Source organism: Balaenoptera acutorostrata, chromosome X (assembly GCF_949987535.1).
Source record: "Balaenoptera acutorostrata chromosome X, mBalAcu1.1, whole genome shotgun sequence".
Classification (NCBI taxonomy): Eukaryota; Metazoa; Chordata; class Mammalia; order Artiodactyla; family Balaenopteridae; genus Balaenoptera; species Balaenoptera acutorostrata.
The window spans coordinates 26,337,709-26,353,439 of NC_080085.1; the positions used below are offsets into that span (position 1 = coordinate 26,337,709).

General features: G+C 38.7%; 1 protein-coding gene across 1 annotated transcript in view; it reads left to right on the forward strand.

The window, feature by feature from the left end:
- The window catches only part of IL1RAPL1 (interleukin 1 receptor accessory protein like 1), a 737,124-nt gene that overhangs the window by 678,923 nt on the left and 42,470 nt on the right, over positions 1 to 15,731 (forward strand). Inside the window, exons 7-8 of the mRNA XM_057538635.1 lie at positions 5,246 to 5,378; positions 8,075 to 8,220. Of these exons, the coding sequence (XP_057394618.1) occupies positions 5,246 to 5,378; positions 8,075 to 8,220 (279 nt within the window). The remainder of the gene's footprint in view (positions 1 to 5,245; positions 5,379 to 8,074; positions 8,221 to 15,731) is intronic.

Genomic DNA, 15,731 nt, shown 5'->3' on the forward strand with positions numbered 1-15,731 from the left:
CGACAGCAACACAATAATAGTGGGGGACTTTAACACCTCACTTACACCAATGGACAGATCATCCAAAATGAAAATAAATAAGGAAACAGAAGCCTTAAATGACACAACAGACCTGATACATTTAATTGATATTTATAGGACATTCCATCCAAAAACAGCAGATTACACGTTCTTCTAAAGTGCACACAGAATATTCTCTAGGATAGATCACATCTTGGGTCACAAATCAGGTCTCAGTAAATTTAAGAAAATTGAAATCATATCAAGCATCTTTTCTGACCACAACGCTTTGAGATTAGAAATGAATTACAGGGAAAAAAACGTAAAAAACACAAACACATAGAGGCTAAACAATACGTTACTAAATAACCAAGAGATCACTGAAGAAATCAAAGAGGAAATCAAAAAATACCTAGGGACAAATGACAATGAAAACACGATGATCCAAAACCTATGGGATGCAGCAAAAGCAGTTCTAAGAGGGAAGTTTATAGCTACACCAGCCTACCTCAAGAAACAAGCATAATTTCAAATAAACAATCTAACGTTACACTTAAAGGAACTAGAGAAAGAAGAACACACAAAACCCAAAGTTAGCAGAAGGAAAGAAATCATAAAGATCAGAGCAGAAATAAATGAAATAGAAACACAGAAAACAATAGCAAGATCAATAAAACTAAAAGTTGGTTCTTTGAGAAGATAAACAAAATTGATAAACCATTAGCCCAACTCATCAAGAAAAAGAGGGAGAGGACTCAAATCAATAAAATTAGAAATGAAAAAGGAGAAGTTACAACAGACACTGCAGAAATACAAAGTATCCTAAGAGACTACTGCAAGCAACTCTATGCCAATAAAATGGACAACCTGGAAGAAATGGACAAATTCTTAGAAAGGTATAACCTTCCAAGACTGAACCAGGAAGAAATAGAAAATATGAACAGACCAATCACAAGTAATGAAATTGAAACTATGATTAAGAATCTTCCCACAAACAAAAGTCCAGGACCAGATGGCTTCACAGGTGAATTCTGTCAAACATTTAGAGAAGAGCTAACACCCATCCTTCTCAAACTCTTCCAAAAAACTGCAGAGGAAGGAACACTCCCAAACTCATTCTATAAGGCCACCATCACCCTGATACCAAAACCAGACAAAGATACTACAAAAAAAGAAAATTACAGACCAATATCACTGGTGAATATAGATGCAAAAATCCTCAACAAAATACTAGCAAACAGAATCCAACAACACATTAAAAGGATCATACACCATGATCAAGTGGGATTTATCCCAGGGATGCAAGGATTCTTCAATATATGCAAATCAATCAATGTGATACACCATATTAACAAATTGAAGAGGAAAAACCATACGATCATCTCAATAGATGCAGAAAAAGCTTTTGACAAAATTCAACACCCATCTATGATAAAAACTCTCCAGAAAGTGGGCATAGAGGGAACCTACCTCAACATAATAAAGGCCATATATGACAAACCCACAGCAAACATCATTCTCAATGGTGAAAACCTGAAAGCATTTCCTCTAAGATCAGGAACAAGACAAGGATGTCCACTCTCACCACTATTATTTAACAGAGTTTTCGAAGTCCTAGCCACGGCAATCAGAGAAGAAAAAGAAATAAAAGGAATACAAATTGGAAAAGAAGAAGTAAAACTGTCACTGTTTGCAGAGGACATGATACTATACATAGAGAATCCTAAAGATGCTACCAGAAAACTACTAGAGCTAATCAATGAATTTGGTAAAGTAGCAGGATACAAAATTAATGCACAGAAATCTCTTGCATTCCTATACACTAATGATGAAAAATCTGAAAGTGAAATTAAGGAAACACTCCCATTTACCATTGCAACAAAAAGAATAAAATATGTAGGAATAAACCTACCTAAGGAGACAAAAGACCTGTATGCAGAAAACTATAAGACACTGATAAAACAAACTAAAGATGATACAAATAGATGGAGGAGATATACCATGTTCTTGGATTGGAAGAATCAACATTGTGAAAATGACTCTACTACCCAAAGCAATCTACAGATTCAATGCAATCCCTATCAAATTACCAATGCCATTTTTTACACAACTAGAACAAAAAATCTTAAAATTTGTGTGGAGACACAAAAGACCCCGAATAGCCAAAGCAGTCTTGAGAACTTCTTTGAGGAGTGGGAGGAATCAGACTCCCTGACTTCAGACTATACTACAAAGCTACAGTAATCAAGACAATATGGTACTGGCACAGAAACAGAAACAAAGATCAATGGAACAAGATAGGAAGCCCAGAGATAAACCCATGCACATATGGTCAACTAATCTATGACAAAGGAGGCAAGGATATACAATGGAGAAAAGACAGTCTCTTCAATAAGTGGTGCTGGGAAAACTGGACAGCTACATGTAAAAGAACGAAATTAGAACACTCCCTAACACCATACACAAAAATAAACTCAAAATGGATTCGAGACCTAAATGTAAGTCCGGACACTATAAAACTCTTAGAGGAAAATATAGGAAGAACACTCTTTGCCATAAATCACAGCAAGATCTTTCTTGATCCACCTCCTAGAGTAATGGAAATAAAAACAAAAATAAACAAATGGGACCTAATGAAACTTCAAAGCTTTTGCACAGCAAAGGAAACCATAAACAAGACGAAAAGACATCCCTCAGAATGGGAGAAAATATTTGCAAATGAATCAGTGGACAAAGGATTAATCTCCAAAATATATAAACAGCTCATGCAGCTCAATATTAAAAAAACAAACAACCCAGTCCAAAAATGGGCAGAAGACCTAAATAGACATTTCTCCAAAGAAGACATACAGATGGCCAAGAAGCACATGAAAAGATGCTCAACATCACTAATTATTAGAGAAATGCAAATCAAAACTACAATGAGGTATCATCTCACACCAGTTAGAATGGGCATCATCAGAAAATCTACAAACAACAAATGCTGGAGAGGGTGTGGAGAAAAGGGAACCCTCTTGCACTGTTGGTGGGAATGTAAATTGATACAGCCACTATGGAGAACAATATGGAGGTTCCTTAAAAAACTAAAAATGGAATTTCCATATGATTCTGCAATCCCACTACTGGGCATATACCCAGAGAAAACCACAATTCAAAAAGACATATGCACCCCAATATTCATTGCAGCACTATTTACAATAGCCAGGTCATGGAAGCAACCTAAATGCCCATCGACAGACGAATGGATAAACAAGATGTGGTACATATATACAATGGAATATTACTCAGCCATCAAAAGGAACGAAATTGAGTCATTTGTTGAGACGTGGATGGATCTAGAGACTGTCATACAGAGTGAAGTAAGTCAGAAAGAGAAAAACAAATATCGTATATTAACGCATGTATGTGGAACCTAGAAAAATGGTACAGATGAACCGGTTTGCAGGGCAGAAGTTGAGACACAGGTGTAGAGAACAAACATATGGACACTAAGGGGGAAAAGCTGTGGGGGCGTGGGGATGGTGGTGTGCTGAATTGGGCGATTGAGATTGACATGTATACACTGATGTGTATAAAACTGATGACTAATAAAAACCTGCTGTATTAAAAAAAAAAGATGAAAGAAGGATAAATTCAAAAAAAAATTAATAGTAAAGGAACCTATTTAAAGCTGCATTTTGCCTCTTAAAAGTTTCTAGACATTTTCTGGACTTGACTTATCTGGTCACTAATAACGGTTATTGTATATAGAATCAAAGTCCATAAGGAATCACTTACTTGGAGAACATTCAGACATAAACAAGTATAACATAAAAGGAAAGGCTATATCATGCATCTTAGAAATATTAGAACAGCAAGAACTTAGTTATGAACTATTCTTACACAGTGGGCATAATTAAAATAATGATATGAATTTTATCCAATAAAAATTTTCTTGTTGTGGAACTTGGAGAATAAAGTTTGCATATAGGTTGACCCATACCAGGACTTAGAAAGAATGCATCTGTAACTGCATTGTGCTTTGCTCTGGGTTCATACTGTAGAATCACTTGTAAGCCCAGGTTCACGAGGTGTGCACTATTAACTCATAGCTTAGCTGTGAGGTTTCCAGTCTTTAGGAACCTCCTTCTCTTCACCTTAAAGTCAGAGTTGTCAGAGTCCTCCAGAATATTCTCAGGAATTTATGAAATGAAGAAAGTCTCCTTACTTCAGATGCCTATAAAGGTATCCCTGGAGCCTAGTTCCCAGCCCTTCATGTAGTCCTCATCCTTGTGAGTTCCCCTGCTCCAGTCCAAGCTGGACTAGGTCCCTACAGGTCTCTATCCCACCCCTCATTTTCTAGCTCTACTTGGAGGCAGCAAGATCTTAAAACTATAATGATACTGGTATAGTTCAGTTCTCTCATGCCGCCTGAGGCATGGGGAAACCAGGTGTTTGCAAAATCACATTACCTGTCCAGAAATACGCCTTATTTTCTGCAGGCATTTGATTCGTTTCCACTTTTCAGTCAGGGACCTCCACTTACCTTATTAAGTAATCAACCAACCTGTATTCACCATTATAGTGGTCTCTCTTGAGTAGCATATTGGAAGAAACTCATCTCCACAGCAGTATTATTGATTTTACATCTTATAAACATCCCAAATATTTATGCTCAGGAGTTGTTCATTTGTATTTTAATGCGCTTTTTTACCTGAGCGTGTGCTGGTTTCCTTAATTAAAATACTATTCCTCATATAGTACAAATATTTTAATAACATTTTTAGGGGATCCTGCATTTTACAGTTTCATTTCTTTCCCATGAAAAGATTTTTGTTCTCTTTCTGTTTCCCACATTCAGGACTGAGAAACATCTTCTACCTGCTTTATAGAATCTTATATTATCAACATTATGTTCTGTCTGATATCATGCTTTGAGAAGGGCACGTCACCTCCATGGTACCATTCCCAATCATTCATAACCTCAATTTAATCATGTGGAAAAATCAGGCAAACTTAAGTGGAAGAACCTTCTATGAAATAACTGACCAGTGTTCTTCAAAATCTTATAAGTAATTCACTTTCCACTAAATAAGCTGTCAAAAGCCCACATGAATTTGACGAAGATAGAAAACATCTGAAAAATGTGATTTTAGAAAGATGTTTCATTAAATCAATGAAGTGATTAAAATGTTACCTGCCACTTTGCCTAAAATAAGAGTGTACAAACAGTTTTATAACACATTTTCATCACTTCTCTCAACAGGCGATTCAGCTAATCTAACCTGCAGAGCTTTCTTTGGGTACAGTGGAGATGTCAGTCCTTTAATTTACTGGATGAAAGGAGAGAAGTTTATTGAAGATCTGGATGAAAATCGAGTTTGGGAAAGTGACATTAGGTAAAGTAATTTTTGTCTTTTAACTTGTACAATCAAGATTAACATTTGTTCTCTTAGTGAATAGAAAGTGAACTAAAAGAAAAGAAGGGGTTTGGGGGAGTGTTTTACTATTATAATAAAATAATAAATAATAAAAATATTGCAACATTTAGTGGCGAACAGGCAAAATACTCTTGAGAGAGTGACTATGAAATTGTCAAACAGGAGTGCCATTTGCAAAGAGTTTAAGAGAATTAAAAAGGAGTTTTTCACTAAGGAATAAACTGAGTGTGAGACAGACCAAAACATCAAACATGGAAAATGTCTGAGATCAGGTGATACAGCCACTATGGAGAACAGTTATGGAGGTTCCTTAAAAAACTAAAAATAGAACTACCATACGACCCAGCAATCCCACTACTGGGCATATACCCTGAGAAAACCATAATTCAAAAAGAGACATGCACCACAATGTTCAATGCAGCACTATTTACAGTAGCCAGGACATGGAAGCAACCTAGTGTCCATCAAAAGATGAATGGATAAAGAAGATGTGGCACATATATACAATGGAATATTAGTCATAAAAAGAAATGAAATTGAGTTATTTGTAGTGAGGTGGATGGACCTAGAGTCTGTCCTACAGAGTGAAGTAAGTCAGAAAGAGAAAAACAAATACTGTATGCTAACACATATATATGGAATCAAAAAAAAACCAAGAAAAGGTTCTGAAGAACCTAGGGGCAGGACAGGAATAAAGATGCAGACATAGAGAATGGACTTGAGGACACGGGGAGTGGGGAGGGTAAGCTGGGACGAAGTGAGAGAGTGGCATGGACATATATACACTACCAAATGTAAAACCGATAGCTAGTGGGAAGCAGCCGCATAGCAGAGGGAGATCAGCTCTGTGCTTTGTGACCACCTAGAGGGGTGGGATAGGGAGGGTGGGAGGGAGACGTAAGAGGGAGGGGATATGGGGATATATGTATATGTATAGCTGATTCACTTTGTTATAAAGCAGAAACTAACACACCATTGTAAAGCAATTATACTCCAGTAAAGATGTTAAAAAAAAACAAAACATGGAAAATGTGATATTACACCTTCGGTTTATAAGCGCTCTTATTCTTAATTGTTGAGAGAAGATATTAACAGGTTTCTAGGATTCAACCAAGCGCAATCTTTGTAACTTCCTTTTATATGTTTTTACATATTTTAGGCATCATGTTGACTATAAAGCACTTGATAGGAATCATAAAGGATACAAAAAATGTTTTTATCACCTTCTTTAGTCTGACTTTAAGGTCTAAACATTAATATAGTGGGAATAATAGTGAATAATCATTAAAATACAATCGATTTTGAGGGCATCATGCTTAAGCCTCTTGCTTCTTTTTAAAAAAGATAATTAATGTATTTGTTCATTTACTTTTAAATATTGAGGTATTCAATTATGACCCAAAGTATGCTTATACACAGATACTCATTCTTAATCATAATGTAAATAGGCAAATATATTAATAAATAAGCTATAAGTGAATCAAAATACTGATCATTTGTAAACATTCTCCCATCTAAAGATCGCCTCTTCTGGGTATATATGAGCATTTTAACCAAATTCTTCTTCTTAAATGTGAGAACTTTTAAAACTTGATCAAAGGTATAAGAGAAAAAGGTTTTCGATAGAAAATAAAAACCTACAGAACTGTCGTATAAGATTATTTCTACTGGAATTTTCTTCCTGGCAACAAATACACAAGAGTATTGCACTGCAGTTGGGTTCTGAAATGCCCAGATGAGCAATTCTCCAGTATGTACTAAAATGTTCCTCTGCCATTTCTCATGTTCAAAACTTCACTATTATCTCATACCCATACACTGTGAAATGCTAAGGTTAAAGAAGGATAATAAACCTCCTAACTTTTCCCCTCTCTCCTGTTGTGGGTGCTCAGGGAATGTTCTAGAAAGGTAATTTTCTTTAATTCTGCATTAGGAAGTATTGTGCAGAGGTGAGTTACCAAACAGGTGGGAGGGCAGAGGTGGAAACTTTGTGAGCAAGGAAAGGGAGGCTTACTTTGAAGTTTTCCATTTGTTCTAAAAAGATTGCTAAAATCCTTGACAGTGAGATTAGTGAGCATTTACCATTAATTTTAAATGTCAGAATTAAACACTTCATCAGAACACTTAGTCTACAGTTTTGTAATTTCATGTTTCTTTTAAAATAGGAATTGATTTGCACCATTAAAAAAAAAAGCCAGGCTAGAGATTTCAACTGAAATGTCAAAATAGCTCAGAAATTTTCTATTCTTCCTTTTATTTTTTTAAATTAACCTGATAGATAATTAGTCCTCCAGCTGAAGACATTAGAATTTCTTATCTCACCCTTACATCATATTTCTTCTTAAAGGGAAAGCAATTTGTAAACTTTTCAGGGTCTCTCTCACCTCTTTATTATGACAGTGTGATTGTCCTGCTAAGAGAGATAATTAACTGCAACTTCATTAGCATCTACAGAGACAAGCTTCCTTATTAGAAGTGAAGAAGAAAAGGGCATGATATAATTTAATTAAGATAGCATTAATCCATGACCAAATTTGAAGCACAGATGCTGTAGGTTTTTTCACATCAGATTCACATTCATCTAAATGTTTTTCTTTTTCATGTATGTGTATGTTTGTGTGGGGTTTTTTGTTTCGTTTTGCTTTATATTTTAGAATCCTTAAGGAGCATCTTGGGGAACAGGAAGTTTCCATCTCATTAATTGTGGACTCTGTAGAAGAAGGTGACTTGGGAAATTACTCCTGTTATGTTGAAAATGGAAATGGACGTCGGCATGCCAGTGTTCTCCTTCACAAACGGGGTGAGTGTAACCTTCTAAGCTTGAGTGGTTGACTTAACCTTTAATGGAAGGGAAATAATTTGGAAGCAAAAAGTTTTTTAATTTTTTTTTACATAAATTTATCCTAAATAAAATAATTACATTAGCATTAGGGCCATCAAAACATGTAACACAGCAGATAGGTGACTAGCTCAGAAACTAGAGTCAAACTTAGATTCCTTGCTGTTTTTTTGTTGGCTTGTTTGTTTGTTTGTTTGTTTTGGCCGCGCCTCATGGCATGCGGGATCTTAGTTCTCGGACCAGGGATCAAGCCCACCAGGGACTGAACCCATGCCCCCTGCGGTGGAAGCGGGGAATCTTAACCACTGGATCACCAGGAAAGTCCCCCTTTCTCTGTTTTAATACGAACTATATAACCTTAGGAATGATATCCAACTTCCTTAAGCTTCAGTTTCCTGGTAATATGGAATGGGGAAAATAATAATATCAACTCTTCAGTGTGTTTTAAGGACGAAAGAAGACAATAAATGTGAAGAGCTTGGCATGGAGCCTGTACACAGGAAGTATTTAGTTAGATGCTGCTTATTATTATTAGAAATAGGCAAACCAATTAAAAATAACCAGGACAGTTTTAAATCAAAGATTGTGCTCCTTATTGGAAGGCTGTTCCTTGAGTGTAAGAATTATGTCCAATGGATTCCCCATTGTAGTTCTTTTTGACGTTTTTTTCTGCCTTGGGTAAGTTTCACATGTGTAATATCCTCCCATGGTTAATAATAATTCACTAGTGAATTAGGTGTCAATTATTATTCATGAATAGCAATTCACTAAATCTGATTCCACGGCAACCCCAACACCTTACACACAGGGATAAAATATATATAAATAGATACTGAATTGTTTGAAATTATAAACGATTGTAAAATTTGAGCCATGCCTTTTAGTTGGTGAAACTTTTCATGTACATCGCAGAGAAAAATATATTTTTTCTACATTATGCTAAGTGAAAACTTTCTGGATGTTCTCTTACTCAGCAAATTCACAGTGATTTTAATTTCAAAGCACATGTTTAATCCTAAACTCTTTGAGGTTGGAAAAGAAAGAGAATGCCGAAGACTGTTCCTGTCACTTTAGTGGACACTAGATTCCCTTTGAATAATGTTACTGAAAGCTATTAAAACAGACACCTCTGTTGTCAAGGTGACTATAATATTAAAATACTTTACTTTTGGGGGGATGTTAACTGAGGGAAAAGGTAAGCAGCAGTTAGTAAGCAACATGATTGTTTCTCTAGCTTAACACATATATTCAGTCAATGAAGGGATTTAGAGTAGAAATATTATACATATAAAAGGACAGAAATAGCTTCTCACAGTGGGAAGCAATTTAAATGTGTAATTGAACTACTCCATAACATCTTCCTCAGTGATCGGTCAGCTTATACTGGATCACATTCCTCCTCAAGGAAGCCAATTCTATCTTTGGAAAAACCTAACTATTAGAAAGCATTCCTATTTCACTGTCTGTCTACCCCTTGACCTCACTTTTAATCTCTCTTCCCCAAAATAGCCCTTCAAAAGTTTGAGGACAGTCACCATAATCCTTCTGGGCCTTCATTTCCCTAGATTCAACTTCGTTAGTTCCTTTTATCCATTCTTTTCTGTGGATAAAATACTTGCACCATTCTGGTTACTCTCTTGAGCAACATATATTTCTTTTTAGGACAAAGTAGGAGTGACAGTTAAAGTAAGGAAGCTGGGTTGTTTCCCAGGAGGATACAACTATTAAAGCTCTCTTCTAGCAGCCAGGCACACAGCCAGGAAGGGGCACACAGCCCCACGCTATTTCTAGCATGTGTGGCCTAAGGTTAAGTTGCCCATAGCTACAGAAGCTTCCAGTACTACAAAAATAAATGACTGAGGAATCAAGGAAATTGTTTGAAAAAACTTTTCCAATACTGTCTAATTCCCCAAACATGAAGAAGAAAGTAGTGGACAATGTTAGAGCACTCTTGAATACTTAGATCTTCCACAGTGTTTTTCAAATATGTATTTATGCCAACAGCATTTTATGCTTAATAAAGTAAAAGCATTAAGAAGCCAAAAAGGAAGCAGGTGAGGTTTCGCTGGGTGGGGGAAGGACAAGGCCGCGCTGCTCTTCCGCAAGTGGGAGACCTGAGTCACTGGGAGACACCCACCCCCCAGGGGGTAAAGAAATAGAAGGGCTAGTGAATCTAAAATCAAGTGATTATTATTAGAATAGTTTAACTGATAAGATTAATTTCTGGTTTCCAAATTTTTATCTAGTGTTTTCCAGAACTTGAGGTGCAGCAAAATGGTGGTAGAAGCTTGTTTAAAAATTCAGACTTAGGGCTCATCTTTGTGACCTCTATTCACGAAATCTCGGATGAAGCGCAGAAATAAGCGACCCGGCGTGGAATCTGAGGAGCTGAATAAAATGGTGGCCTGAGCAGAGACTCTTAAGCAAGTAACGTTGAAGTCAACATGGAGAAGAAATGAGACAAAGCAGGGAATGAGACAACACTTAAGGGCCTATTGAAACAGTTCAGGGCGTGAACACAGCCTGAAGGGGTTAGCGCACCACAGCTAGCCCGGAGGGAGTCCGGGAAAAAGTCTGCGGCTGCCGAAGAGGCAAGAGTCTTTTTCTTGCCTCTTTGTTTCGCGGCGGGCAAGGAGAGGGGATTCAGAGCGCCGCCTAAACGAACTCCAGAGAAGGGCGCGAGCCGCGGCTATCAGCGCGGATCCCACAGCAACAGGGGCGCAGAGGGAAAATCGGAGAGACTCCCGCACAGAGGCTCGGCGCCGAGCGGCGCTCACCAGCCCGAGAGGCTTGTCTGCTCCCCCGCCGGGGCGGGCGGGGCTGGGAGCTGAGGCTCGGGCTGCGGTCGGATCGCAGGGAGAGGACTGGGGCTGGCGGCGTGAACACAGCCTGAAGGGGTTGGCGCACCACAGCTAGCCGGGAGGGAGACCGGGAAAAGGTCTGCAGCTGCCGAAGAGGCAAGAGACTTTTTCTTGCCTCTTTGTTTCGCTGCGCGCAAGGAGAGGGGATTCAGAGCGCCGCCTAAACGAACTCCAGAGAAGGGCGCAAGCCACGGCGATCAGCGCGGACCCCAGAGACGGGCGTGAGACGCTGGGGCTGCTGCTGCCGCCTCCAAAAAGCCTGTGTGCGAGCACAGGTCACTCTCCACACCAACCCTCCCGGGAGCCTGTGCAGCCCGCCACTGCCAGGGTCCCGGGATCTGGGGACAACATCCCCGGGAGAACGCACTGCGCGCCTCAGGCTGGTGCAACGTCACGCCGGCCTCTGACGCCGCAGGCTCGCCCCGCCTCCTCTGTACCCCTCCCTCCCCGCGGCCTGGGTGAGCCAGAGCCCCCGAAGCAGCTGCTCCTTTAACCCCGTCCTGTCTGGGCGGGGAACAGACGCCCTCAGGCGACCTACACGCAGAGGCGGGTCCAAATCCAAAGCTGAACCCCAGGAGCTGTGCGAACAGGGAAGAGAAGGGGAAATCTCTCCCAGCAGCCTCGGGAGCAGCGGATTAAAGCTCCACAGACAACTTGATGTACCTGCATCTGTGGAATACCTGAATAGACAACGAATCATCCCAAATTCAGGAGGTGGACTCTGGGAGCAGGAGATATTAATTTTTCCCCTTTTCCTTTTTTTAGTGAGTGTATATGTATATGCTTCTGGGTGAGATTTTGTCTGTATAGCTTTGCTTTACAATAGCTTTATTTTACTTCACTATATTATAGCCTCTTTCTTTCTTTCTTTCTATTTTTTCTCCCTTTTACTCTGAGCCGTGTGGACGAAAGGCTCTTGGTGCTCCAGCCAGGCATCAGGGCCGTGCCTCTGAGGTGGGAGAGCCAACTTCAGAACACTGGTCCACAAGAGACCTCCCAGCTCCACGTAATACCAAACGGCAAAAATCTCCCAGAGATCTCCATCTCAACATCAAGACCCAGCTTCACTCAACGACCAGCAAGCTACAGTGCTGGACATCCTATGCCAAACAACTAGCTAGACAGGAACACAACCCCATCCATTGGCAGAGAGGCTGCCTAAAATCATAATAAGGCCACAGACACCACAAAATACACCACCAGACGTGGACGTGCCCACCAGAAAGACAAGATCTAGCCTCATCCACCAGAACTCAGGCACTAGTTCCCTCCACCAGGAAGCCTACACAACCCACTGAACCCACCTTAGCCGCTGGGGACAGATACCAAAAACAACGGGAACTACGAACCTGCAGCCTGTGAAAAGGAGACCCCAAACACAGTAAGATAGGCAAAATGAGACGACAGAAAAACACACAGCAGATGAAGGAGCAGGCTCAAAACACACTGGACTTAACAAATGAAGAGGAAATAGGTAGTCTACCTGAAAAAGAATTCAGAATAATGATAGTAAGGATGATCCAAAATCTTGGAAATAGAATAGACAAAATGCAAGAAACATTTAACAAGGATGTAGAAGAACTAAAGAGGAACCAAGCAATGATGAAAAACACAATAAATGAAATTAAAAATACTCTAGATGGGATCAATAGTAGAATAACTGAGGCAGAAGAAAGGATAAGTGACCTGGAAGATAAAATGGTGGAAATAACTACTACAGAGCAGGATAAAGAAAAAAGAATGAAAAGAACTGAGGACAGTCTCAGGGACCTCTGGGACAACATTAAACGTGCCAACATTCGAATTATAGGGGTACCAGAAGAAGAAGAGAAAAAGAAAGGGACTGAGAAAATTTTTGAAGAGATTATAGTTGAAAACTTCCCTAATATGGGAAAGGAAATAGTTAATCAAGTCCTGGAAGCACAGAGAGTCCCATACAGGATAAACCCAAGGAGGAACACGCCAAGACACATATTAATCAAACTGTCAAAAATTAAATATAAGGAAAACATATTAAAGGCAGCAAGGGAAAAAAAACAAATAACACACAAGGGAATCCCCATAAGGTTAACATCTGATCTCTCAGCAGAAACTCTGCAAGCCAGAAGGGAGTGGCAGGATATACTTAAAGTCATGAAGGAGAAAAACCTACAACCAAGATTACTCTACCCAGCAAGGATCTCATTCAGATTCGATGGAGAAATTAAAACCTTTACAGACAAGCAAAAGCTGAGAGAGTTCAGCACCACCAAACCAGCTTTACAACAAATGCTAAAGGAAATTCTCTAGGCAAGAAACACAAGAGAAGGAAAACACCTACAATAACAAACCCAATACATTTAAGAAAATGGGAATAGGAACATACATATCGATAATTACCTTGAATGTAAATGGATTAAATGCTCCCACCAAAAGACACAGGCTGGCTGAATGGATACAAAAACAAGACCCATACATATGCTGTCTACAAGAGACCCACTTCAGACCTAGGGACACATACAGACTGAAAGTGAGGGGATGGAAAAAGATATTCCATGCAAATGGAAATCAAAAGAAAGCTGGAGTAGCAATTCTCATATCAGACAAAATAGACTTTAAAAGAAAGACTATTACAAGAGACAAAGAAGGACACTATATAATGATCAAGGGATCGATCCAAGAGGAAGGTATAACAATTGTAAATATTTATGCACCCAACATAGGAGCACCTCAATACATAAGGCAAATACTAACAGCCATGAAAGGGGAAATTGACAGCAACACAATCATAGTAGGGGACTTTAACACCCCACTTTCACCAATGGACAGATCATCCAAAATGAAAATAAATAAGGAAACACAAGCTTTAAATGATACATTAAACAAGATGGACTTAATTGATATTTATAGGACATTCCACCCAAAAACAACAGAATACACATTTTTCTCAAGTGCTCATGGAACATTCTCCAGGATAGATCATATCTTGGGTCACAAATCAAGCCTTGGTAAATTTAAGAAAATTGAAATCGTATCAAGTATCTTTTCCGACCACAACGCTATGAGACTAGATATCAATTACAGGAAAAGATCTGTAAAAAATACAAACACATGGAGGCTACACAATACATTACTTAATAACGAAGTGATTACTGAAGAAATCAAAGGGGAAATCAAAAAATACCTAGAAACAAATGACAATGGAGACACGACGACCCAAAACCTATGGGACACAGCAAAAGCAGTGCTAAGAGGGAAGTTTATAGCAATACAAGCCTACCTCAAGAAACAGGCAACATCTCGAATAAACAACCTAACCTTGCACCTAAAGCAATTAGAGAAAGAAGAACAAAAAAACCCCAAAGCCAGCAGAAGGAAAGAAATTATAAAGATCAGGTCAGAAATAAATGAAAAAGAAATGAAGGAAACAATAGCAAAAATCAATGAAACTAAAAGCTGGTTCTTTGAGAAGATAAACAAAATTGATAAACCATTAGCCAGACTCATCAAGAGAAAAAGGGAGAAGACTCAGATCAATAGAATTAGAAATGAAAAAGGAGAAGTAACCACTGACACTGCAGAAATACAAAAGATCATGAGAGATTACTACAAGCAACTCTATGCCAATAAAATGGACAACCTGGAAGAAATGGACAGATTCTTAGAAATGCACAAACTGCCGAGACTGAACCAGGAAGAAATAGAAAATATGAACAGACCAATCACAAGCACTGAAATTGAAACTGTGATTAAAAACCTTCCAACAAACAAAAGCCCAGGACCAGATGGCTTCACAGGCGAATTCCATCAAACATTTAGAGAAGAGCTAACACCTATCCTTCTCAAACTCTTCCAAAATATTGCAGAGGGAGGAACACTCCCAAACTCATTCTACGAGGCCACCATCACCCTGATACCAAAACCAGACAAAGATGTCACAAAGAAAGAAAACTACAGGCCAATATCACTGATGAACATAGATGCAAAAATCCTCAACAAAATACTAGCAAACAGAATCCAACAGCACATTAAAAGGATCATACACCATGATCAAGTGGGGTTTATCCCAGGAATGCAAGGATTCTTCAATATACGCAAATCAATCAATGTGATACACCATATTAACAAATTGAAGGAGAAAAACCATATGATCATCTCAATAGATGCAGAGAAAGCTTTTGACAAAATTCAACACCCATTTATGATAAAAGCCCTGCAGAAAGTAGGCATAGAGGGAACTTTCCTCAACATAATAAAGGCCATATATGACAAACCCACAGCCAACATTGTCCTCAATGGTGAAAAACTGAAACCATTTCCACTAAGATCAGGAACAAGACAAGGTTGCCCACTCTCACCACTATTATTCAACATAGTTCTGGAAGTCCTAGCCACAGCAATCAGAGAAGACAAAGAAATAAAAGGAATCCAAATCGGAAAAGAAGAAGTAAAGCTGTCACTGTTTGCAGATGACATGATACTATACATAGAGAATCCTAAAGATGCTACCAGAAAACTCCTAGAGCTAATCAATGAATTTGGTAAAGTAGCAGGATACAAAATTAATGCACAGAAATCTCTTGCATTTCTATACACTAATGACGAAAAATCTGAAAGTGAAATTAAGAAAAC